Source organism: Salvelinus sp. IW2-2015, linkage group LG32 (genome assembly GCF_002910315.2).
Source record: "Salvelinus sp. IW2-2015 linkage group LG32, ASM291031v2, whole genome shotgun sequence".
Lineage (NCBI taxonomy): Eukaryota > Metazoa > Chordata > Actinopteri > Salmoniformes > Salmonidae > Salvelinus > Salvelinus sp. IW2-2015.
In genome coordinates this window covers 36,842,898-36,867,149 of record NC_036871.1, presented here as the reverse complement: position 1 = coordinate 36,867,149, position 24,252 = coordinate 36,842,898, and the positions used below count along the sequence as shown (strand labels likewise).

The 24,252-nt window shown below is 47.0% G+C and overlaps 1 protein-coding gene across 1 annotated transcript in view; it reads left to right on the top strand.

Moving 5' to 3' along the window:
* LOC111956914 (calmodulin-regulated spectrin-associated protein 2) overlaps positions 1-24,252 on the top strand; it is a 121,490-nt gene that overhangs the window by 13,797 nt on the left and 83,441 nt on the right. The window contains 1 exon segment of the mRNA XM_070436527.1: positions 15,828-16,075. Coding sequence (XP_070292628.1) covers positions 15,828-16,075 — 248 coding nt within the window.

The window sequence follows — 24,252 nt, the reverse complement described above, 5'->3', positions numbered from 1 at the left end:
AGCCCGCCTACACACCTCACAGAGACTATCTTCAGTGGCCCAGGGCTGGCTGTCCTAACCACCTCACAGAGACTATCATAAGTTGGATCCCAGGGCCTCTGTACTACAGCCTCACGAGACATCTAAGTGCACCGGGGCTGAGGTCCTACATCACCGTACAGAGGCTTATTAGAGTCGGCCCAGGCCGGTGTCCTCATGCACCGTCGACTGAGATATCTAAGGTGGCCAAGGGGGCCTGTCCTTACACACCTCCAGAGACTATCTAAGTGGCCGGCTGTGGCCTTTCTACACAACTCTACAGAGAACTATTAAGTGGCCCGAGGCCTGGCCTGCCAACTAAACTTCAGTGGCCTCACAGGTGGGCTGTCAAACATCACATTTAAGTTGGACAGGCCTGGGCCTGTCCTACCTACACACTACAAGAGACTATTATAGTGGCCCGAGCCTAGCCTGGCCTGTCTACACACCATTCACAGAGACTATTAAGAGTGGACCCAGTAGGCCTGTCACTAACACCTCACTACGCACCGACCTGAAAAATATGCTAAGTGGCCCGGGCCTAGGTCACTGTCCGTACCCAACCTCAACAGAGACTATCTAAGTGGCCCAAGGGCTGTCCCACTAATACAACACGCCTACAGAAGGTATATCATAGATGGCCGAGGGCCTGTTCCCTACACAACTAAACAACCATCAGAGACAATCAAAGTGGCGGGCGTGGTGTCCTAATCTACAACCTCACAGAGACTAATCTAGTGGCCCTAGCCAGGCTGATCCAAACAACCCTCAACAGAGGACCTATCTAAGGGACCCAGGGCCTGTGTCCTTGACACACCTCACAGAGGACTATCTAAGTGGACCCAGGCCTTCCTACACACTCTCACTAAGCTGTGAACTATCTAAGTGGACCTCAGGGCCTGATCCTACACACCTCACAGAGACTATCTATAGTGGTCCCGAGGGCCTGTCCTTACACCTCTACGATGAGGACATCTAAGTGGTCCCGGGTCCGTGCCTGAATCCTACACACCTCACAGAGCAAATCTAAGTGGCCGGCCTGGCCCTCTGCTCTACACAACTCACAGACGACTGGTCTAAGTGGCCCAGGGGCCCTGGGCTCTACACATCCTGCACAGGAGACTGTCTAAGTGCCCACGCCTGGGCCTGTCCTACACACCACAGAGAGCTATCTAAGTGGCCAGGCCTGTCCACACACACCCTCACAGAGACTATCTAAGTGCCCCAGGCCTTGCCTTATCACACCTCACAGGAACATGTCCTAAGTGGCCCAGGGGCCTGGGCGCTCTGTCCTTAGCACACCCACAGAGACAATCTAGTGGCCGGGCCTGCGCCTGGTTCCTACCACACCTCACTAGAGGACGTGTCCGTAAGTGGCCCAGGGGCACTTTGGGCTGTCCTACACCTCACAGAGACTGTCTAAAGTGGACCCAGGCCTGGGCCTGTCCTACACACCTCAATCAGAGCATCGTTAAGTGGCGCAGGGCCTGTCACACACCTCAACCAGAGCTATCTAAGTGGCCCAGGGGCCATGTCTACACACCTCCACAGAGCACTTATCTAAGTGGCCCAGGGCCTGCCTACACCACCTCGACAGAGACTATTCTAAGGGACCAGGCCTGTCCTACACACGCTACAGAGAGACAATCTAAGTGTGGCCCAGGGCCCTGGCCCTGTCCTACACACCTCACAGAACTATCTATGCCAGGCTGGCTTCCTACACATCCTCACAGAGACGGTCTAAGTTCCCAGGTGTCCTAGCGCCCTGTACCTACAACCTCACAGAGACTTATCTATCATGGATACCCAGGGCCTGGCCTGTCCCTACACACCTCAGAGACAATCTAAGTGCCCAGGAACACGGACCGTCCCTACACCACCTCACAGAGACTATCTAAGTGGAAACCTCAGCCGTGCCCTGGGCCTGTCCTACACCACCTCACAAGAGACTGTCTAAGTGCCCAGGGCTGGGCCTCCTTACACACCCTCACCAGAGACATCTAAGAGGCCCAGGGCCTGGGCCGTGTCGCTTACACACCTCACAGAGACTGTCTAAGGTAGAACCGGTGCTGCTTCTACACCTGCCATTACTAGCTGGCTTTGGGGTATTAGGCTGTTATTGTCTGACCGCACTCGAGTATATTAGCGATGTACCCGAAGGGCTATTAGTAAAAATAAAATTTATTCGACTAAGCAAATGCCCCTGGGCCTGGCCTGCTACACACACCTTCATCATGAGGGACTGGGTTCTAAGTGGCTCACCAATCTCCATCAAGAGACACAGTCCACTAGAGGAGCTGACTGTCAGTGTCAGTTATTGTGTGACCAAAACTAACCTGTTCTCTCTCCATCTACCAGACACAGCCCAGAGAGCTGTCAGTTATGTAGCCTAACTCAAAAGGTTCTACCATGTAATCCAAAAAGGGATTACAAGTTCTCCTATGGGGGACAGCAAGGACCATTTTATGTTCTAGGGTTTCCTATGGGGAAGCAAGAACCCTTTTAGTTTTAGGTTCTCCCTATGGGACACCATAGGAATCCTTTTAGGTTTTAGGGTTCTCTATGGGGAGCCAAGGTAATCCCTTTTAGGTTTTAAGATAGCCTTTTTGTAGTATATCACAACACCCCTCACCTCCTAGATGTGATCTCAGAGGACGCTGGGCGTCTTAATAGTTTTATAGTAGTCCACCAAACTAACCCCGTCACTTCCATCTCCACCTCAAAGATGCGGTCCCTAGAGCTGGCTGACCATTCTACAGGGACCAGTACAGCCAGGAGCAACCTGAAGCCCCCGTTGGCGCCTCGGTGCTGCTGTCATGCAGAAGCTTCTATCTGTCCGGGGGTAGTCTCATCTCCGCAGCGTATGGTAAACCTCTGCTGGGTGAACAACGCCATCCAGGCCTGGCATACAATGACTGTACGTCAACGACAGGACCGACTGGTCACAAGGAGTGACCTAGCCTCCTCTATAGCTGGTGCAGGATGGAGATGTCTGTCATCGCACACACCACACTTCTCTTCTTTCATCCCCCTTTAATTCTATCTCTCTCATCTTCTCTTCATCTCACACTCATCCTCAATCTTTTTGTGTGTGATGCTCTCAAGTAACGTTTCGATGATTTGTACGTTGGGATTTTATCAGCTGTGGGTTATAGCTTAGTGGTTTGTAACGGACCGTAGTTGATCCTGCTGCGACCGTAGATCACCTCCCACGCTTTGGCGCGCACTGTGAACCGCCAGGTCAATTGCAAAGTTTTAACACCATCAGTAGTGTGAAATAACAGTTTTACATGCGCTGTACGCTTTTTTAAAGTATAATTCCTACAATCTCATGCGACTGCAGTGGAAATAAGCCAAGCAACAGTGCTGTTCTTACTCTGAAAGCTGAAGGGTTGATTTTGATAGTTGTTTTTAAATCATTGTGTGGTACTGTTCACTGTGAACAGAGGCATGTTGAATCCCAACAAAATAATCCTGGATGCCGCGTTGCAGAAAAGCAAGAAGAAAAAAGATTAAAAGAAACTGGAAAAGCTCCTTCATAGCCGTACCAGGGAGATTTGGCTCGTGTCATACATAGGAGTAGGAAGTAGGGTCGGTGTAAAACACTGACGTGTGTTGGCATTGTCTCACAAGAAAAGCGTTGAGTCCATGATGGAAACACATTGGAGCGGTCACACCATTTTTAATGCTCGTCGTATTCACTCTGGTGGAGTCAAGTGACGGGAGCCATCTCTCAGCCAGCAGACACAATCTTCTCCGCGACATTTAAGCCCTTTGCTGCTAGGATCAGACGGGTCTGAAGCATCATCTACCAAATCTAACTGGATGCTTTATGCGAGACCATTTGAAGGCTCATACTCTTGTGGAAAACAAATGGTTTAAAATATGGTGGAAGTGCTTGAGTCCACGCTAAGAATCCCCTGGGCCCACACTTCAGTATGAAGATCATGCAGATCTTTATGAACAGGAAAATATCAAAATTGTCATCTCTCTCTTTCTTTGTTTGGAGAGATGACAAATTTTGAGTATTTCCTGTTCATAAAGATCTGGCATGAGGCTCCATTACTGAAGGGGCGCAGGGGATTTCCTAGCGTGGCCAAGCACTTCCACCAATGTTTAAACCTTGTTTCCACAACAGAGTTATGCCTCATGTCTGCAGCGATAAAACATCCAGTGATTTGGGTGATGGCTCAGCCCGGTCTGATCCTGCAGCAAAAGGGCTATAAATGTCGCGGAGAAGTTTGTCTCCTGGCTCGAGATGGCTCCCGTCACGACTCACCAGGTTGACGGCGCTTTAAATGTGTGCCACGCTCCATGTATTTCCATCATGATCATACGGCTTTCTTGTGGGCACAATGCCAACACACCGTAGTGGTGTGTTTCACCACCCTGCTTCCGACATCCTATTTGGACACGGAAGCCAAATGCTCCCTATACATGAACTTAAATGAACGGGGAGGCTTTCCAGTTCTTTAAATCTTTTTTCTTCTTTGCTTTCTGCAACGCGAGAATCCAGGATTATTTGTTGATTCAACATCCTCTCAGTGAACCAGTTCACACAACGTAACACAACAGGCTTCAGAGATAAACACAGCATCTGTCTTGTCTTTATCTTTCCACTGAAGCTCTGCATCGATGGTAGGGAAGTATTACCTTAAAAAATCCAGCGGGTATAATAACTCAATATGTAAAACTTCTGCCAGAATCTGCGGTTCACATGCGCCGCCGAACCGTGGGAAGGTGATCCGTACGGACCACAGATCAACTACGGCCGTTACACACTAAGCACTACCCAGCTGATTCAAATTACCGCAATTATCAATAAAACCTTACCTTAGAGCACACACACAAAGAGATTGAGGATGAGTTGTGTGAGTGAAAGAGAGAGAGAAGGAATAGAGATTAAAGGGGGATGAAAGAAAGAGAAGGTTGTGTGCATGACAGACAGCTCTCCATCCTCACGATGCGTATAAGGAGTGCTGGTCAGGTCCCTCTCTGTGACCAGTCGGTCCTGGTCGTGACGTACAGTCCCTTCTGTGCCAGGGCCTGGATGACGGGTTGTGTCCCAGCAGGAGTTTGACGGCATCGTCTGCGGAGGATGAGACTACCCGCCCGGCAGTAGAGCTCTGCAGACAGCAGCAGGGACGCCACGGGGGCTTCAGGTGCTCCTGGCTGTACTGGTCCCTGTAGAAGGGTCAGCCAGCTCCTCAGGGACCGCATCTTTGGAGGGAGAAGGAAGGGACGGGTTAGTTTGGGGATCACGATGAACATAGTAAGACCCCAGCTCTCTGGAGCACGTCTAGGGAGGTTGAGGAGGGTGTGTGAGGATAGCTACCCAAAAAAGGTGCTATTCTAAAACCTAAAAGGATTTCCTTGGCTGTCCCCATAGAGAACCCTAAAACCTAAAAGGATTCCTTGGCTGTCCCATAGGAGAACCCTAAAACCTAAAAGGGTTCCTTGGCTGTCCCCAATAGGAGAACCCTAGAACATAAAAGGGTCCCTTGGCTGTCCCCATAGGGAAACCCTTTGAATAACCCTTTTTGATTACAGGTAGAACCTTTGGAGTGTAGGCTACATAACTGTCAGCTCCTCTGGGGCTGTGTCTGTAGATGGAGAGAGAACAGGTTAGTTTGGTCACACAATAACTGACACTACAGTCAGCTCCTCTAGGATGTGTCTCTTGATGGAGATTGGGCCACTTAGGCACAGTCTCTGTGAGGTGGTAGGACAGGCCAGGCTGGGCCCACAGCGATAGTACATGCGAGTGTGTGCCCCAGCGCCACCACTAGTTGGCAGGTACAGCGCTCATAGACAGTCTCTGTGAGGTGTGTAGGAAGGCCCAGGCCCTGGCCACTTAGATAGTCTCTGTGAGGGTGTGTAGGAGCAGGCCTCAGGCCCTGGGCCACTTAGACAGTCTCTGTGAGGTGGTGTAGGACAAGGCCCAGGCCCTGGGCCACTTAGATAAGTCTCTGTGAGGTGTGTAGGACAGGCCCAGGCCCTGGGCCACTTAGATGTCTCTGTGAGGTGTGTTAGGACAGGGCCAGGCCCTGGGCCACTTAGATAGGTCTCTGTGAGTGTGTAGGACAGGGCCAGCCCTGGGCACTTAGGAGCAGTCTCTGTGAGGTGTGGTAGGACAGCCCAGGCCCTGGGCCACTTAGATAGTCTCTGGTGAGGTGTGTAGGACAGGGCCAGGCCCTGGGCCACTTAGATTGTCTCTGTGAGGTGTGTAGGACAGGCCCTTGGCCACTTAGATAGTCTTGTGAGTGTGTAGACCTCTGGCTCACTTAGATAGTCTCTGTGAGGTGTGTAGGACAGGGCCCTGGCCACTTAGAAGTCTCTGTGAGGTGGTAGGACAGGCCCTGCGCCACTTAGATAGTCTCTGTGAGGTGTGTAGGACAGGCAGCCTGGGCCACTTAGAAGTCTCTTGCTGAGGGTGTGTAGAGACAGGCAGGCCCTGGGCCACTTAGAAGTCTCGTGTCTAGGAGGTGTGTAGGGACAGGCCAGCCGGGCCACTTAGATATGTCTCTGTGAGGATGTGTAGGACAGGCCCCAGGCCCTGTGGCCACTTGACAAGTCTCTTGAGGTGTGTAGGACAGGCCCTGGGCCACTTAGATAGCTCTTCTGTGATGGTGTGTGTAGGACAGGCCCTGGGCCACTTAGATAGTCTCTGTGAGGTGTGTTAGGACAGGCGCCCGGCCACTTAGAAGTCTCTGTGAGGTGTGTAGGACAGGCAGGCCCTGGGCCACTTGATAGTCTCTGTGAGGTGTGTGTAGACACAGGCCCTGGGCCACATAGATGTCTCTGTGAGGTGTGTAGGACAGGGCCAGGCCCTGGGCCACTTAGATTGTCTCTGTGAGGTGTGTAGGACAGGCCCTGGCCACTTAGATTAGTCTCTGTGAGGTGTGCTAGAGACAGGCCCTGGGCCACTTAGATAGTCTCTGTTGAGGTGTGTAGGACAGGCCCTGGGCACTGTAGTCTCTGTTAGTTTGTATGGGTGTGGCTAGTTGGAACAGGCCTGGGCCACTTAGATAGTCTCTGTGAGGTGTGTAGGACAGGCCCAGGCTGCCCACTTAGATAGTCTCTTGTGTGAGGGGTGTAGGAAAGGGACAGGCCCTGGGCCACTTAGATGTCTCTCTGTGAGGTGTGTGAGGACAGGCGCCTCGGGCCACTTAGATAGTCTCTGTGAGGTGTGTGAAGGACAGGCCCTGGGCCACTTAGATAGTCTCTTGAGTGTGTTAGGACAGCCAGGCCCTGGGCCACTTAGATAGTCTCTGTGAGGTGTGTAGGACAGGCCCATGACGCCACTTAGATAGTCTCTGTGAGGTGTGTAGGACAGGCCCAGGCCCTGGCCACTTAGATAAGTCTTCTGTGAGGTGTGTAGGAAGGCCAGGCCCTGGGCCACTTAGTAGTCTCTGTGAGGTGTGAGGACAGGGCCAGGCCCTGGGCCACTTAGATAGTCTCTGTGGAGTGTGTAGGACAGGCCAGAGCCCTGGGCCACTTAGATAGTCTCTGTGAGGTGTGTAGGACAGGCCAGGCTTCTGGGCACTTAGATAGTCTCTGTGAGGTGTGTAGGACAGGCCCTGGGCCACTTAGATAGTTCTTTTGAGGTGTGTAGGACAGGGCCAGGGCCCTGGGCCACTTAGATTGTCTCTGTGAGGTTGTAGGGAACGGCCCTGGGCCACTTAGATAGTCGTCTGTGAAGGTGTGTGGACAGCCCCAGCCCTGCGGTCCACTTTAATGTATAGTCCTCTGTGAGGTGTGATAGGACAGTGCCGCTGGGCCACTTAGATAGTCTCTGTGGAGGTGTGTAGCGAACAGGCCCAGGCTCTGGGCCACTTTAGATAGTCTCTGTGATGGTGTGTAGGACAGAGCCAGGCTCTGGGCTCACTAGGATAGTCTACTGTGCAGGAGGATTGTGTTAGACAGGCCTCCCTGGGCCACGTAGACAGTCTCTGAGGTGTGTTACGTGCCTTAGATCCTGGTTTGATCTTTTTTAATGGATCTGTGTTACTCTTTCAACAAAAGCCAACATACTGTACTTGCCAGTCTGCCCTCAGAAGACTTACAACCACTTCCTGCTCTTCTTCACATAGATCGAGTCAGGTGCGTCCTGTGAGTATTTTTGGAGTCAGAGTGGGCAGTTGGGTTGAAAGGGCGACGTACTGGGCAAAGGATCGGGTGTCCTAGGCCTGTGTGTGTGTGTTTCGGCATGCATCGCTCTGTTTGATACAACGGCGTGTGTCGCAGCTGTGTTGTGTGTGGTGTGTTGTTGTGTGTGTGTGTGGTCTGGGTTGTGTGTGCGTGCGTTCAGGCTGAGTCTTGCTCTGTGTGTCTCGCTTTATGGCTCTGTTGCGGGTGATCCGTCGTCCAGTGGTTGCCTAGTCGGAAATCCTTGTCATTAGGCTCTGTTTTTTGTCCTTCGTCTCAGTGGACAAACCGCTGAGACAAACTGTCCACAGAGCCCTACCTTAGCCCACCGTTTGCTCCATTGCCTGCCGTTCATGAAGGAGTGTGTATGCTTTAGGTGCTGTTGCGGCTGATCCGTATTCTCCACCACGACTGGCCGCGTCACGCAGTTATAAGGCAGTTTTCGCACAATTTCCATTCGAACCGTTTTAGTCATGGTAATTTTAGGCTTCTTCCGCACAGCTATGATTGCCTGCGTAGAAAATGAGCTTCAATTACTAGCACTAGCCAAACTTGCTAACTGACCTCGTACTATAAGCACTCTATTGTCCCTCTAAATCACTCTGACAAATCAATGCAAATGTACATAGAAATCTTAAATCAAACACTGCATGAAGCCCATGAGCTCCGAGTTGCCGCAACATGTCTAGATAGGCGGGTATCGACAAATTGCGGAGAAGACAAAACAAGTTATGGCCCTCTAAAAGAGAGATGATCCCAGTTAGCGATTATACAATATAGGTAGGCGCTTTACTCATTAGGAGGGTTGGCCGATTAATTAAGGACAGATTTAGTTTTTCATAACAATCAGTAATTTGGCCTCTTTTGGATTCCATTATGGTCGATTACATTGCAATCCACCGAGGAGACTGCGTGCAGGCTGACCACCTGTACGCGAGTGCAGCACTCAAAAGGCAACCTGTGGAGGGCTGAGGGGCAATATTGCCCTTTTACTTTTTCTTCAAACACTGTGTTTATGCATATAAAACCAAATTGAATCATGTTTCATTATTTATTTGAGACTAATTAAGATTTTTATTATGGATTATATTAAGTAAATTAAATGCAGTTCATTCATTCAGTATTGTTGTAATTGCTCATTATTAAACACACACACACACCCACACACACATATATATATAAATTAAAAATGGCTGATTAATCGGATCAATAATCGGGCCTTTTTTGTTTCAGATTGACAACAAGCTGACATCATTATTGCATTAGAAGACCACACCATATGCTTCAGTTGTCGTCTGATTACGAGAATTATAGTCTTTCATTCCCCACCTCTGTGTCCGATCTCTATGTATACCAAAGTCACATCAAGTGGTAGGTGAGTGTTGAATAATTAGATATTGTTTATGGGGACTGGTCAGAGAGCTATCCTACCCGTGCAGGCGCAACCCGTCCAGACACCGATCCAAATATATCTACAAATATAAAGCGACAGAGCTACGTCGTTACACTATCTGACCACAACCATAAACAGAGCCACTGGTCCCCAATTTAAAAGCATCTCATAACCCCGAGAGGGATGGACCCAAAAGCTCTAGATCTCCCAAATGAGAGGTCGGAAGCTGATTAGTTCGGAAATGCCAGATTACACTAGGCCTATTGTTTCAAGTTCTTTCTCATCCCAGTCACAATTCGAATTGATAATGCGACCCACACTTGCTCATATGTTTTTGTTTTTTTATTATACAGAACACTTTATTTATAACTGATTTTTGCCTTTATAGGCTAGTTAAGATACGCATATATACATTATTTTCACATGACGGCCCTTAGGAACAGTGGTTAACTGCCCTGTTCAGGAGGCAGAACGGAAAGATGTACCCTGTCATGCTCAACGACAACGCCTGAGTACCTAACTAGTACATGCTCCCTATAAAACGCGCCACCGATAGGAAGGCAGCCGACCGCACAAAACATAAGAGCAACCAATTCAAATATAGGTAACAGAACACATAGATCTAAGCCTGTGCTCATTATGAGACCTGCCACATTGCAATGTAACCTGATTCTATAATTGGTATAGCAGACCATGTTTTCAATCAGTTTATACCATGAAGGGATAAGCGTACCAAAGCGAAGCGACTAACTCTAGAACTCTAGTACTCGTAATTAACACTAGAGTCCAAGTCCCCTGCTTGCATATTTGGTGTCCTACTTAGAGACGCGTCAGGATGGTCGAGGTTCCGTGGTTCGAGCCCTATCAAGGTCCGGCGCAAGAAGGAGGGATGGCGAAGCCTATACTGGTATTACACTGAGCACTCAAACCATAGAGTCTAAAAAACTATCTGCCATTATAATCTCAAATCTCATGATATAATATATGCACCAGACTTAATGTCGCCAAATAACGATTAATAAAGAAAAGTTCCCGCTTCCTGATAAAATCTCTCTCTTAACGAAACCCAATATAAGGAATAACTCAAAACTATAATATGAAAGCACTATAAACCAAGAAGTAACCCGTATTGTATTATATCAATACTATAACCTTCATACACAGAATTCTGTTGTACGGGATGGACTTGAAGGATAAGAACAAATAGATTTTTAATGAATGTATGAATTAGGACGAGTATGTTGTATGCCTGTTAATTAGTCCCTTATTACTAAAAGATGAAGTGGATATAAAAAAATCTTTAGTATGTAGTTCGATTAATCGGTATTGGCCTTTTTGGTCCCTCCACATAATCCCGGTATCCGGCCTGATAAAATCGGCGACTGAATATATCTAATCATACTCTTAGTTAATTCCACATAATGGATTCTTATATGACTCTTTAAGTGATACTTGGATGTCTATAATTGCAGACGATCTACATGCTCAAATCAATAAGAAATTTTACAACAAATGATATCAATATTACAAAATATTTAATACCCTCCCCACCCCCACCAGACATTTGCTGTCTTTTGGGTCCATTTTTATAAGAAATGATAAGAGAGCACGGAAGGGGGAGGGGAAGACTCCTGCCTTAACAGCAGACATCAAAAGGTTGGACAGGTGGTTTACTAATTCCTTTGTTTATACTTGAAAAGATAGAGAGACACTTATTTTAACTTAATATAATACATCAATAAAATCTATTTAGCCTCAAATAAATAATGAACCAGTGTTCAATTTGGTTTAAATAATGCCAAAAAAAAACAAAGGTGTGTGTGAGAGAGCAAGGAGTAAAAGTTGCAATTAATGTGCCATGAAGAGAAGCTACGTTTTTAAGTTCCTTGCTTCAGAAACATTGAGACATATGAAAGCTGGATGTGCTCCTTTTAAGCATGTCAGTCTTCAATTTCCCAGGGTATAAAGTTTAGGTATGCTCTTATGTAAGTATTGTAGGGAATATATAGGACCTATTTTTCTCTATACGCATTTGATTTCATATATCCTTTGACTATTGGATGTTTCTCTATAGGCACTTTAGCTATTTGCCAGTGTTGTTGTAAACAGTTTACTATCTTCCATTCCCGTCTCCTCGCCGAGCCGACCGGGTCGAAACCAGGAACACTATCCGTAGCAACACCACCCCGAAGCAGCGTTACCCATTGCAGAGCTAAGGGAAAACTACCCAAGTTCAGAAGCGATGATCCTGTTTTGAGTTGAAACGCTATGCGCGCCAACCCCGGCTAAATTTTTAGCTTAAGCCATGTTCACATCCGGGTGTCAGCACGCAGATCCTAATTCTCGGAATTCGATAGGCTTGAAGTCATAAACAGCGAGCAATGTTTGAAGCATTGCGAAATAGCTGCGGTGGCAAAAGGCCACAAAGTGCTAAGCTTGTTTGATATGAGGTTGACGAGGCACTGCTGAGTGTCCTACCATCGCTCAGTCAGAACTGCTCTTATTCAAATCATTAGAGTGAATGATATAGACATAATAACACACAGAAATACGAGCGCTCCTAGGCTAGAAATAATATGCGTCAAAATCCGGAAAGCTATCATCTCCCAAAACAAACGTGTATTCTTTCAGTGAAATACGAACCGTGCCGATTTTTATCTAACGGGTGGCATCCATAAGCTAAATGATTCCTGTTACATTGCACAACCTCAATTTATGTCATAATTACGTAACATTCTTGGCAAATGTATTGCAGCGAAGCGGCAGGCGGACCCCAAACTGTTGCCAATACCGTGACTCTGCCGTGCAATGAATCGCAAGAGAAAGTGACACAATTTAACCTGGTTATATTGCACTGGCTAACCTGGATTATCTTTGAGCTTCAAAATATGGCAGCGTTTAAAAAATATTACTTCATGTGTATTGATTTTTAAAGAAAGCCATTGAAGTTTATGGTTAAGTACACGTGTGAGATGTCAACAACAGTGTCCTTCTTTTAGGGACGATGCGGCAACTGCATCGATATATGCAAACGCAGGCACACGCTGGTAAACATCATGTAATAATAATCAACCAGTGTGTAGTTAGTAACGTAGTAGATTTATGATTGATAGATTTTGGGTGGGGATTGGTTAATTAGCTAGCAACTTACAATTGGCTTCCTTTACGTGCATTCGCGTAACAGGGGGCTCGCTCCGTAGAGACAAGTGGTTAGTAGGCGTTGCGACTAGTTAAGACCTAAGTGAAGATGATTCCTGCTGACAAAGTAATGGATCTCTGGGCTTGAAAGGCTAAAAATTTGCTACCGTGACAGCTTAACCCACTGTTCCTATGCCGTGTCATTGAAAATAAGAATGTAGTCTTACTACTTACCTAGTAATATTAGAAAGAGCTGTAAAAAAAAAAAAAAAAAATGCAGCAAAATCTGCGTCACGAAATTTAATGCGATTTCCGATTGATTATGAAAACTATTATCGGCCCTAGTTAATCGACCATTGGCGATTTAACTGGTCGACCTCTATTTGAGATCATAGGAGCTGTGGTGTACATCCTCTGGCGGGGTATGAGGTCGGTTTTAAATTGGGGGACACTGTTGGCGGACGTTTTATATTAGGGGACAGACGTTGTTGTAGATGACGTAGATGCAGAAGGGGCTAGGTCTGGCTGTGAGTGTAAAGAGCCTGTTATTGTCCTGAAATAGCCCGCCTATCGATGCTCTCGGGGTGCGTGGTCATGACGTTGGCCCTCGGGGTAGGGTTTATTGACCAGTCATAAATCACCTCTCTCCCGGTTTCCCCCCTCTCTACCCTACTGGAGCTGTGACATTTGCGTTAACATAGGAGATTCTGGGAACATCTAGAAGGTGGGGGGAAATGAACTTATATCTGGCGGGCAAGTTATACTCCGAACCACACCTGAACTATGCTGTGGACTTTAAAGTGAATATGATGTCGGAGCTTGGTTGTCATCTGGAAAACAAGAACAGCCTGGGATACCGACTTAATCAGCCAATTTTTAGTTTTATATATAATCAATGACATGTGATGAGAGTGTTGTGTGTAATGAATGGAACCAATTTACAACGAATACTAGAAATGAAAACATGAACACTTTATTGTTAAACTTATAGATTAATACAGTAAAATAAAAATCGTATTTAGATCTCAAGATAAAAATAATCAAACTGTTCAATTTTGGCTTTAAATATAATGCAAAAACACAGTGTTGAAGGAACGGAAAGCTAAAAGGCAATATTGCAGCGCACAGTCCTTTTGATGCTGGCACTGCTACGGTAACATGTGGCTCAGGGCCTGCACGCATGTCATCCTCGTGGATGCAATGTAATCGACCATAGATCGGCATCCAAAAATGGTCCAATTACTGATTTGATTATGAATACTTTGACACATCGGCCCCTAATTAATCTTGGCCAACCTTCTAATGAGTAAGCCTAGCCTATATGAAGCTAATGGGATCTATCCTCTTTTACTAGAGAGCCTCCCACTCTGTTTTCTCCCGCATATTGCATAGCCTTATGATAACTAGTTGCGGCCAACCGTAGCTCATGGGCTCTACATGGAAAGTGTTACACTTGTCGAACTATATACGCATTTTTTCACGTTCACCAATTTTGTGGGCGGATAATTGATAGTCTCAGAGTCTTTCACAACGTGCCACCGCGCGTGAATAGAGGGACAATATAGTGCTTTAGTACGGAGTCAGTTTGATTAAGCAAGTTTGGTAGGCTACGTAATGACCCGATTCGGAGCAGCATCAATATAGGTCGTTGGCACCAACAAGCCAGTCATAGATTTACATGCAATCCTAAACAGGCCTCACATGGAAATTTTGAACTTCCTTCCATACCCATAGCTTGGGCATACGTTTGCTACGCACTCATGTGGTGAGAGGCAGATAATGACGGTCACCGGCGAACATCGCCTAAACGATATCACGATCCTCTCTGCTGAACAACCCCTGCCTCATCCCACAAACTCTCTCGTGGCTTCTCTTAAGGTTAGACCAGGACTTTTCGTGGATGGACATTTTTCCTCTCATCACTATGCGTTGTGTCTTTCGGTAGCCACAAGAGGAGCGCCCTTTGAACAAAACCAAGCTGTCCTATTAATGCTACAGGTGTTTCCTTACATTTCAGTCAAAATCCACTGAATCTTCCTGATGAGTAGGAGGAGTTTACTGGTTCATCCTGCCATACAGAATCTCATTGCTAAATTTAACGAGCACACACAGATTCACACACTCTACTTGATTGAATTGGGACCTGTGGGAAAATCCGAACACACGCAACACTCAACACAACGCACAATCTTCGGACACACACACATTAGTACACACCACACGGACACACACACAGCACACACACACTCACGTGAACACACACACCTGAGGCGACATGCATGCACATAAACATCAATTCACGGCACAGGGGCCTTTAGAGTATCACCGTCCTTCAGCCGCGGCGACAATTACGCCCCCTTCAATTCGGCCACTGCCCCTCTGACTCAAAAAGAACACTCACCTGGGGGAACTCCCTGAACTCATCATGTGAGAGAGAGAGAGAGCAGGAGAGTGGTATAGTAGTTCTTCTGAGGGCAGCTTGCAGGTGCATTGTGATGTTGGCTTTGATGCAAGAGGGTAATCCATTTGATATACAGGATTTAAGCACGATACATCCAGCCTCGCACAGGAGGCTGCGTACTAAGTGAGCCCATTATAGCCAGGTGCGGCACTGTCCCTACACCATTCACTCACTTGAGATACATCTAAGTGGAGCTCAGAGCGCGTGGGCCTGTCCTTACACACCTCTTAGGAGACTATGCGTAATGAGTGGCCCAGCCAGCCTGGGCCTGTACCTACACACTCTTCACTAGCTAGGACTTATCAAAGTTGTGGGCCAAGGCTCTCTGTCCTACACGACCTGGGGCACAGAGCAGCATATCTCTAATGGCTCAGCGCCTGGGCCTGGTCCTACACACCTCACGTGGAGACTATCTAAGTGGTCCAGGTGCCTGTCCTACAACGACCTACAGAGGACAATCCTAAGGTTGGCCCAGGTTTAATCCTTGGCCCTGTCCTACACAACGCTCGACATCGAGACTTATTCTCTTTGTGGCCCAGGTGCCTGGTACCTCTACCATCCAACCTCAACAGAGACAATCTGATAAGCTGCCCCAGAGCCTGCGGCCTGTGCCCTAACACAGCCTCAACTCAAGGCGAGGAACTATCTCAAGTATCGGTAACCCCACAGACAAGACACCTGACCCCTTCTACAGGGACCAGTACAGCCAGGAGCACCTGAAGCCCCCCGTGGCGTCCCTGCTGCTGTCTGCAGAGCTCTACTGCCGGGCGGGTAGTCTCATCCTCCGCAGCGATGCCGTCAAACCTCTGCTGGGACACAACGCCGTCATCCAGGCCCTGGCACAGAAGGGACTGTACGTCACTGACCAGGACCGACTGGTCACAGAGAGGGACCTGACCAGCACTCCTATACGCATGGTGAGGATGGAGAGCTGTCTGTCATGCACACACACCTTCTCTTTCTTTCATCCCCCTTTAATCTCTATTCCTTCTCTCTCTCTTTCACTCACACACTCATCCTCAATCTCTTTGTGTGTGTGCTCTAAGGTAAGGTTTGATGATAAGTTGGGTATTTGAATCAGCTGGGTAGTGCTTAGTGTTGTAACGGACCGTAGTTGATCTGTGGTCCGTACGGATCACCTCCCACGGTTCGGCGCGCATGTGAACCGCAGGTCAATTGCAAAGTTTAACCATCATAGTGTGAAATACAGTTTTACTGCCGCTGTAACTTTTTAAAGTAATAKTTCCCTACATCTCGATGCAGAGCTGCAGTGGAAAGATAAAGACAAGACAGATGCTGTGTTTTACTCTGAAGCCTGAAGGTTGATTTGATAGTTGTTTTAAATCAGTTGTGTGTACTGTTCACGTGAACGAGGCATGTTGAATCCCAACAAATCAATCCTGGATGCTCGCGTTGCAGAAAGCAAAGAAGAAAAAAGATTTAAAGAACTGGAAAAGCCTCCCGCTTCATTTAAGTCTCATGTATGGGAGCATTTAGGCTTCCCTGTCAAATAGGATGTCGGAAGCAGGGTGGTGAACAACACCACTACGGTGTGTTGGCATTGTGCCACAAGAAAGCCGTATGATCATGATGGAAATACATGGAGCGTGGRCACACATTTAAAGCGTCGTCAACCTGGTGAGTCAGTGACGGGAGCCATCTCAGCCAAGAGACAACAACTTCTCACCGCYACATTTAAGCCCTTTGCTGCAGGATCAGACCGGGCTGAAGCCATCACCAAATCTACTGGGATGTTTATCGCTGCAGACATTGAGGACCGAACTCGTTGGGGAAAACAATGGCGTTTAAACCATATGGGTGGAAGTCTGAGGCCACCTAGCGAAATCCCCTGGCGCCCCACTTCAGTATGGAGATCATGCCAGACTTTTATCGAACAGGCAAATACAAATTGTCAACGAATTATCCAAGGCATGCCTCTGCCTGCCCGCACCACAGACGGGTGTCCTCCAGGGCCAACGGAAAGCTACGTGACTGTGACTGTTCACTACACCACAGACGGGTGGTCCTCCCAGGGGTAACAGAAAGCTATACGTGACGTGAACTGCCTCACTACAACCACAGACGGGTGGTCCTCCAGGCAAACAGAAAGCTACGTGATGTCACTACACCACAGACGGTGGTCCTCCAGGTAACAGGAAAGCTACGTGACTGTGACTGCTTCACTACACCACAGACGGGTCGGTCCTCCAGGGCAACAGAAAGCTACGTGAACTGTGACTGCTCCACTACACACAGACGGGTTGGTCCTCCAGGGCAACAGAAAGCTACGTGACTGTGACTGTTCACTAACACACAGACGGGTGGTCCTCCCAGGCAACAGCAAGAAGCCGTACGTGACTGTTCACTACACCACAGACGGGTGGTCCTCCAGGGTAACGAAAGAGCTACTGACTGTTGACTGCTCGACTACCACCAACAGACGGGTGAAAAAACCCTCCCCAGGTAACGAAAGCTACGTGACGTGACGTTCCACTACACCACAGATGAGTGGGAAATGTGAAGTCCGGGCCTACAGAAGCCCCCTCTATGGAGGCACAAAATCTGGTGCAGTACTGCTAGGAGCAGTAGCAGAGTGGAGCTAGAGAGGCCAATAAGCAATATCCCAAACCACCACAGAAATGCCCAAGAAAACAAGTAAATGCAGTGATAGAAGCTGGACTGGGCCACAGATAGCTTGCTTTGCACATGTGATCAATTTAACCATCGTCAAAGGAAATCTCAGTGAACCAGATGGACCACCTCCTTGGAGATCAGGAAGGTGGTTTCCTTTGTCCACCGAGCACAAACAGCCACTCATGTGCTAAGACCAAGCAAGAACGTACAGCTTACCGACCCACAAGCTCATACACCATGTCACAAACAAGACGAACTCCACTTCTGACATGTTGGAGAGCCTATCATGAGCAGCAGACAGCGTATACTCTGCACTGACAGACAAGGACCCTGAAAAAGACATTAAAGACATCGTCACCTTGTTCTGATTGGATGTGAAAGTGCAGAGGAGGTCCTCCAGGTACACAAACCCCTCAAACCGTTACAAACCTGCTGAGCCACTGACTGTACCGTCTGTGTCCATGATCCTACCTCTGAAAACAAGGATCTACAATCAAAGGCCCAAGAGAGGAAGACGCACCATCACTAGAGATGGTCAAGGCTGCCATTAGAGAGGAACCTGAACCCCAGATACCCCCCTAATGTACAGAACTACCTTCATAGATCTACTTGCACTGGATCCAAAGGTCCAAGTCCCTGTCTGCACCTAGACCTGTCTCACCTAGACCCTGCCCTACACCGAGGACATAGCAGTGATCTCACCACTGACATTGTGGCCACTGAAGAAGTAAAAAAATAGAGTGAATTACTTGTATAATAAATATAGTGCAGTCTAATCTTAGTCTATGTTATTAGATGTGTGATAATGTTATCATCATTTTTGATTTGGAATAATGGCTTTATTAAATGTTATTGCCACAATTATAGTGTCTATGAAATATGAAAATAAATAATTGTTAGTTTAATAGATCACGTCATTTTTTCTGCAGGGTCAAGCCATGGAGCCGACAGGAGCAGACTCAGAGGCATCTCCTCCACAAAATAATTGCCATGAAGGAGCTTTTAGGGGAGACCTTTATGAGCAAGAAACAGGCAAGACGTTTGCCAACACCATCAAAGGAGGGTGGCATCCTACAAGCAGCCAAGCGGCGTTCCTCTGGATGGTGATCTACTGGCATGGTGATCCACTGGCATGGTGATCCACTGGCATGGTGATCCACTGGCATGGTGATCTACTGCATGGTGATCCACTGATGGTGATCCACTGGATGGTGATCCACTGGCATGGTGATCTTACTGCATGGTGATCCACTGGCATGCGTCATCTACTGGCGATGGTTGATCCACTGGATGGTGATCCTACTGCATGGTGATCTACTGGCATGGTGATCCACTGGCATTGGTGATCCACTGGCATGCTGATCCACTGGCATGGTCATCTACTGGCATGGTGATCCACTGGCATGGTGATCCACCTGGCATGGTGATCTACTGGCATGGTGATCCACTGGGGCATGCGTGATCCACTGGCATGCTGATCCACTGGCATGGTCATCTACTGCGCATGGTGATCCAACTGGCATGGTCATCTACTGGCATGGTGATCCACTGGCATGTGATCCACGTGGCATGGTGATCCACTGCATGGTCATCTACTGGCATGGTGATCCACTGGCATGGTCATCTACTGGCATGGGTGGATCCACTGGCATGGTATCCACTGGCATGGTGATCTACTGGCATGGTGATCCACTGGCATGGTCAGTCTACTGGCATGTGATCCACTTGCCACTGGCATGGTCATCTACTGCATGGTGATCCACTGGCATGGTGATCCACTGGCATGGTCATCTACTGGCATGGTGATCCACTGGCATGGTGATCCACTGGCATGGTGATCTACTGGCATGGTGATCTACTGGCATGGTGATCCACTGGCATGGTGGGAAAGCAATGAGAGGTCTCCCCTCTCCCCAGACAATGTAGAAATCATAATATTTTTGAAAAATAATTTGAAGTTATAAGCTCAGCTCTGCTTTGCTTTCTTTCTTTTGTTTGATGATGTGGACACAGGCAATTTTTTTATTCACTATTCAAAGGAAGAAGGTATCATACCTCATATTGCACTTTAATTTAACAATTGAGTATTGAATATTTTATTTGAATATTTTATTTAAACATTGAAAAGTTCCATGCTTTAAGTGTTCTTTAACTAATAAATGGAAAGCAAAGTTATATTTGTCTCCCTTTTTTTTTGCTCATCCGAAAAATGATCCGATCCGTGACTCAAAACGTGATCCGAACCGTGAGTTTTGTGATCCATTGCACCACTAGTAGTGCAAAAACCCAAACCTCTTGTGGTCCCCAGGACTGAGTTGGGGAAACCCTGCTCTAAGGTAGGGCTCTGTGGACAGTATTCTCAGCGTTGTCTCCTGAAAGGACAAAAACAAGCCTAATGACAGGTTTCCACTAACAACCACAGACAGACAGGCAGACAGACAGGCGGTACTGTTATGTCACACAGTACAAGGTAAAAATGCCGTTCTTAGGAAAGAACAAATAAAGCAGAATATTGTTTTTGTGTGTGTGTAATGGAACGGAGAGTCATGATCATGGGCTACTCCTCACTATAACGTGTACAGCAGAAAGCTTTCAGTTATTTAGTCTGCCCCAATTAGTAAAACCTCAAGCCTTTGGTCACGAACTGAGGTTTTAAACAGTCCTTTTAAATCTACAATCCTTTTCAGTTGATCCTTCCATTGAAGAATGTATGGCAGCTTGATATGAGGGTATTTCATGAGCTTTAAAAACAGTTAGACTTGATATGAGATATTTATTCTAATCTGATAGTGTGTTTGAGAACCATGAGTTTAAATCCAGCCACAATCTCATGCATAGTTAGACTGTATATACAGTGCCTTCATAAAGTATTCAGACCCCTTCACTTTTTACACATTTTGTTACGTTACAGCCTTATTCTAAACTGTGTTAGCCTGGAGGGGTGAGGGAGTGGTGATCCTGTACTCACTAGATCGCATGCCTCCACTAAGTTTGCGTAAGGGGCCAGAGGGCATAATGTGATCTACGAAAACTGGGCTATTGTTGGCCATCTGAAGAGGTAAATAGATGATTTAGAGGTGAATTACCTCTGATATTTTGAGATATTAGTGCTAGTGCTATCGTAGTTTAGTCTATGTATGGTGTTTGGTAGATTCGCTAGTGTGGTTTATGTGCTCCTAATCATCCGTAGGTGGTTCAGCATTTTTGAGGGTGTGGGGGCAGTATTGGCTTTAGATATTGGGTTGGATTGGAAATTGTTGATTTGCCGTGGTACATAAGTGGCTATCACGTTTATTGAGTGGAGTGTGAAAAAGTTAATAAGGGGTGTGTTAGTTTAGTTTAATACTGTATATACCGTCATTCTATTTTTTGTATCGGGCAGGGGGTCAAGGGCTCCTATTTGGAGAGACTCGGGGTGACAGGAGCAGACTCAGAGGCATCTCCTCCACAAAAGTTTTGTTGGACCATGGCGAAGGAGCTTTTAGGGGAGACCTTTATGAGAAAAGACAGTCGCGGTAGGTCGGGCAAAGGCAATGACACGTATTGGGTCAAGGGTACCGATATCAGAGGAGGTGGTCATCCTACCTAAGGCAGCAAGCTTGCGCACCCGTTCCTCTGGATGGTGATTACTGGCATTTTGTTGTGTTATATGTGTTGTGTGTTATGGTGATGGTTGTCCAGGCATTGAGGACGGAGTGGATGTTGTGGCCAATCGTCGGCAGGTGTGCTGTGATTGTGGCTAGTCTGGTGAGCATAGGGTCGCATCCTGGATGGTGGATCCAACTGGACTGGTGAGTCACTGGCATTGGTGATCTGCTGGCAATGGGTGAGGGAAGTGGCACATGGCATGGTCCATCTACCTGCATGGTGATGGGGACCTCCACTGGATATGGATGGATTCCACTAGAGCATGAGTGATCTAACATGGACAATGGTGATTTGGTCCAATGGCAAAAATGGTGATTAACCACTCCGGCATTGCTGATGTGGCGGATAGGTGGCATGTGTCATGGAGGATTCTCAGATGGGATGTGGGGTGATGTTGGCTCGACTCTTAGGGTGGCAATGTGATCACCTGGCATGGGTGATTCTAGCTGGCATGGTGACATCCACTGGCACTGTGGTGAATGCGGGCACACGGGTGGCATTGGCGGGATGATTCCACTGGCATGCTGTATAGTTCACCAGTGGTTACTGGCAATGGTGATCGGAACGGTGGGCACAATGGTAGTTAGCATACTAGGCGATGGGTTGTGATTGGGCCTGCGCGTCGCATCTTGGGTAGTGGGTTGATGCCACGTTGGTCATATGGGGTGATCCACCTGGCATGGTCATCTTACTGGCATGGTGATCCCCTGGCATGGTCATCTACTGGCATGGTGTCGCACTGCATGGTGATGCCACACCCTCGCATGGGTGCAGAGCTATAACTTAGCAGTGTGTGATGGATTGTATTATTCACCCACTGGCATGGAATCCATCTCACTGGCATGGTGTAAGGGGGAATGCCCTAGGCTCTCGGCATGGATCATGCTAGGGCTGGCCTGGTGAGGTCATAGGAGCTCAGCATCGGTCAATACTTAACTGGGGCATGGTTGATCTAGGGTGGCTGGCAGGGGTTTGCTGCCACTGGTCATGGTGATCCGGTGGCATGGTGACATCCACTGCATGCGCGTGATCGCATTGCATGGTCATCTCCGTGGGCATGCGTGAGGTCCACTTTGGCAAGTGGGGATGGGCAAATTACTGGGCTGGTGGGCGGGTACTGGTGATGGTGATCTACTGCATGGTGATCTACTGGCATGGATCAGCTGGTGGGAAGAATTGACATGAAAGAGGCTCTCCCCTCTCCCCAGACAAATGTAGAAAATTAATATTTTTGAAAATAATTTGAATTATAAGGGTTCTGTAGCTGCTGCTTTGCTTTCTTTTCTTAGTTGTTTGATGATAGTTGGGATCACGGGCAATTGTTTATTTTATTCCACCTACTTCAATAGGAAAGAAGGTATCATACGGTCATATGGGCACTTATAATTTAACATTGGAGTATTGAATATTTATTTGAATATGGTTTGGGATTTTCTCTTTATATAAAAGCATTGTAAAAAGCTTCCATGCTTTAAGATGTTCTTTTGTTTGTAGACTAATATAAAATGGATAAGTCAAAGGGTTGGTATAGATTTTGTCTCCGCTTTTTTTTTGCTCATCCGAACAAATGATTGAAGGAAGGTGGCGGATTCCGGTGACTCTCTAAAAGTAGCCTGCACCGTTAGACCGGAGTGTTTTGATCTGTCATGTGTCATCTCAATAGGGAGTGGCCAAAAACCCAAACCCCTGCTTGTGTTGTGGCCCAGAGGACTGAGGATTGGGTGGGAGAGGCACTTCTCTGCTCTAAAGGTAGGCTCTGTGGACAGTATTTCAGCGTTGTCTCCTGAAAGGACAAAAACAAGCCTAATGACAGGTTTCCATCAACAAACAACAGAAAGAACGACAGAGCAGGCGTACTGTTATGTCACACAGTACAAGGTAAAAATGCCTTGCTTATTAGGAAAGAACAAATAAAGCAGAATATTTTTTTGTTTTGTGTGTGTGTAATGGAACGGAGAGAGTCATGATCATGGGCTACTCCTACTATAACGTGTACAGCAGAAAGCTTTCAGTTATTTAGTCTGCCCCAATTAGTAAAACCTCAAGCTTTGGTCACGAACTGAGGTTTTAAAGCAGTCCTTTTAAATCTACAATCCTTTTCAGTTGATCTTCCATTGAAGAATGTATGGCAGCTTGATATGAGGGTATTTCATGAGCTTTAAAACAGTTATGACTTTTGATATCAGTTATGAGATATTTATTCTAATCTGATAATGTGTGTTTGAGAACCATGAGTTTAAATCCAGCCACAATCTCATGCATAGTTAGACTGTATATACAGTGCCTTCATAAAGTATTCAGACCCCTTCACTTTTTACACATTTTGTTACGTTACAGCCTTATTCTAAAATGGATCAAATTTAAAAATGTCCTCATCAATCTACACACAATATCCATAATGACATCACAATACCCCATAATTACATCACAATACCCCATAATGACATCACAATACCAAATGACAAAAGAAATACCTTATTTACATAAGTATTCAGACTCTTTGCTATGAGACTCGAAATTGAGTTCCGGTGCAACCTGTTTCTATTGATCATCCTTGAGATGTTTCTACAACTTGATTGGAGTCCACCTGTGGTAAATTCAATTGATTGGACATGATTTGGAAAGGCACACCCCTGTCTATATACGATCCCATCAGTTGACAGTGCATGTCAGAGCAAAACCAAGTCATGAGATCAAAGGAATTGTCCGTAGAGCTCCGAGACAGGATTGTGTCGATGCACAGATCTGGGGAAAGATACCAAAAGATTTCTGCAGCATTGAAGGTCCCCAAGAACACAGTGGCCTCCATCAC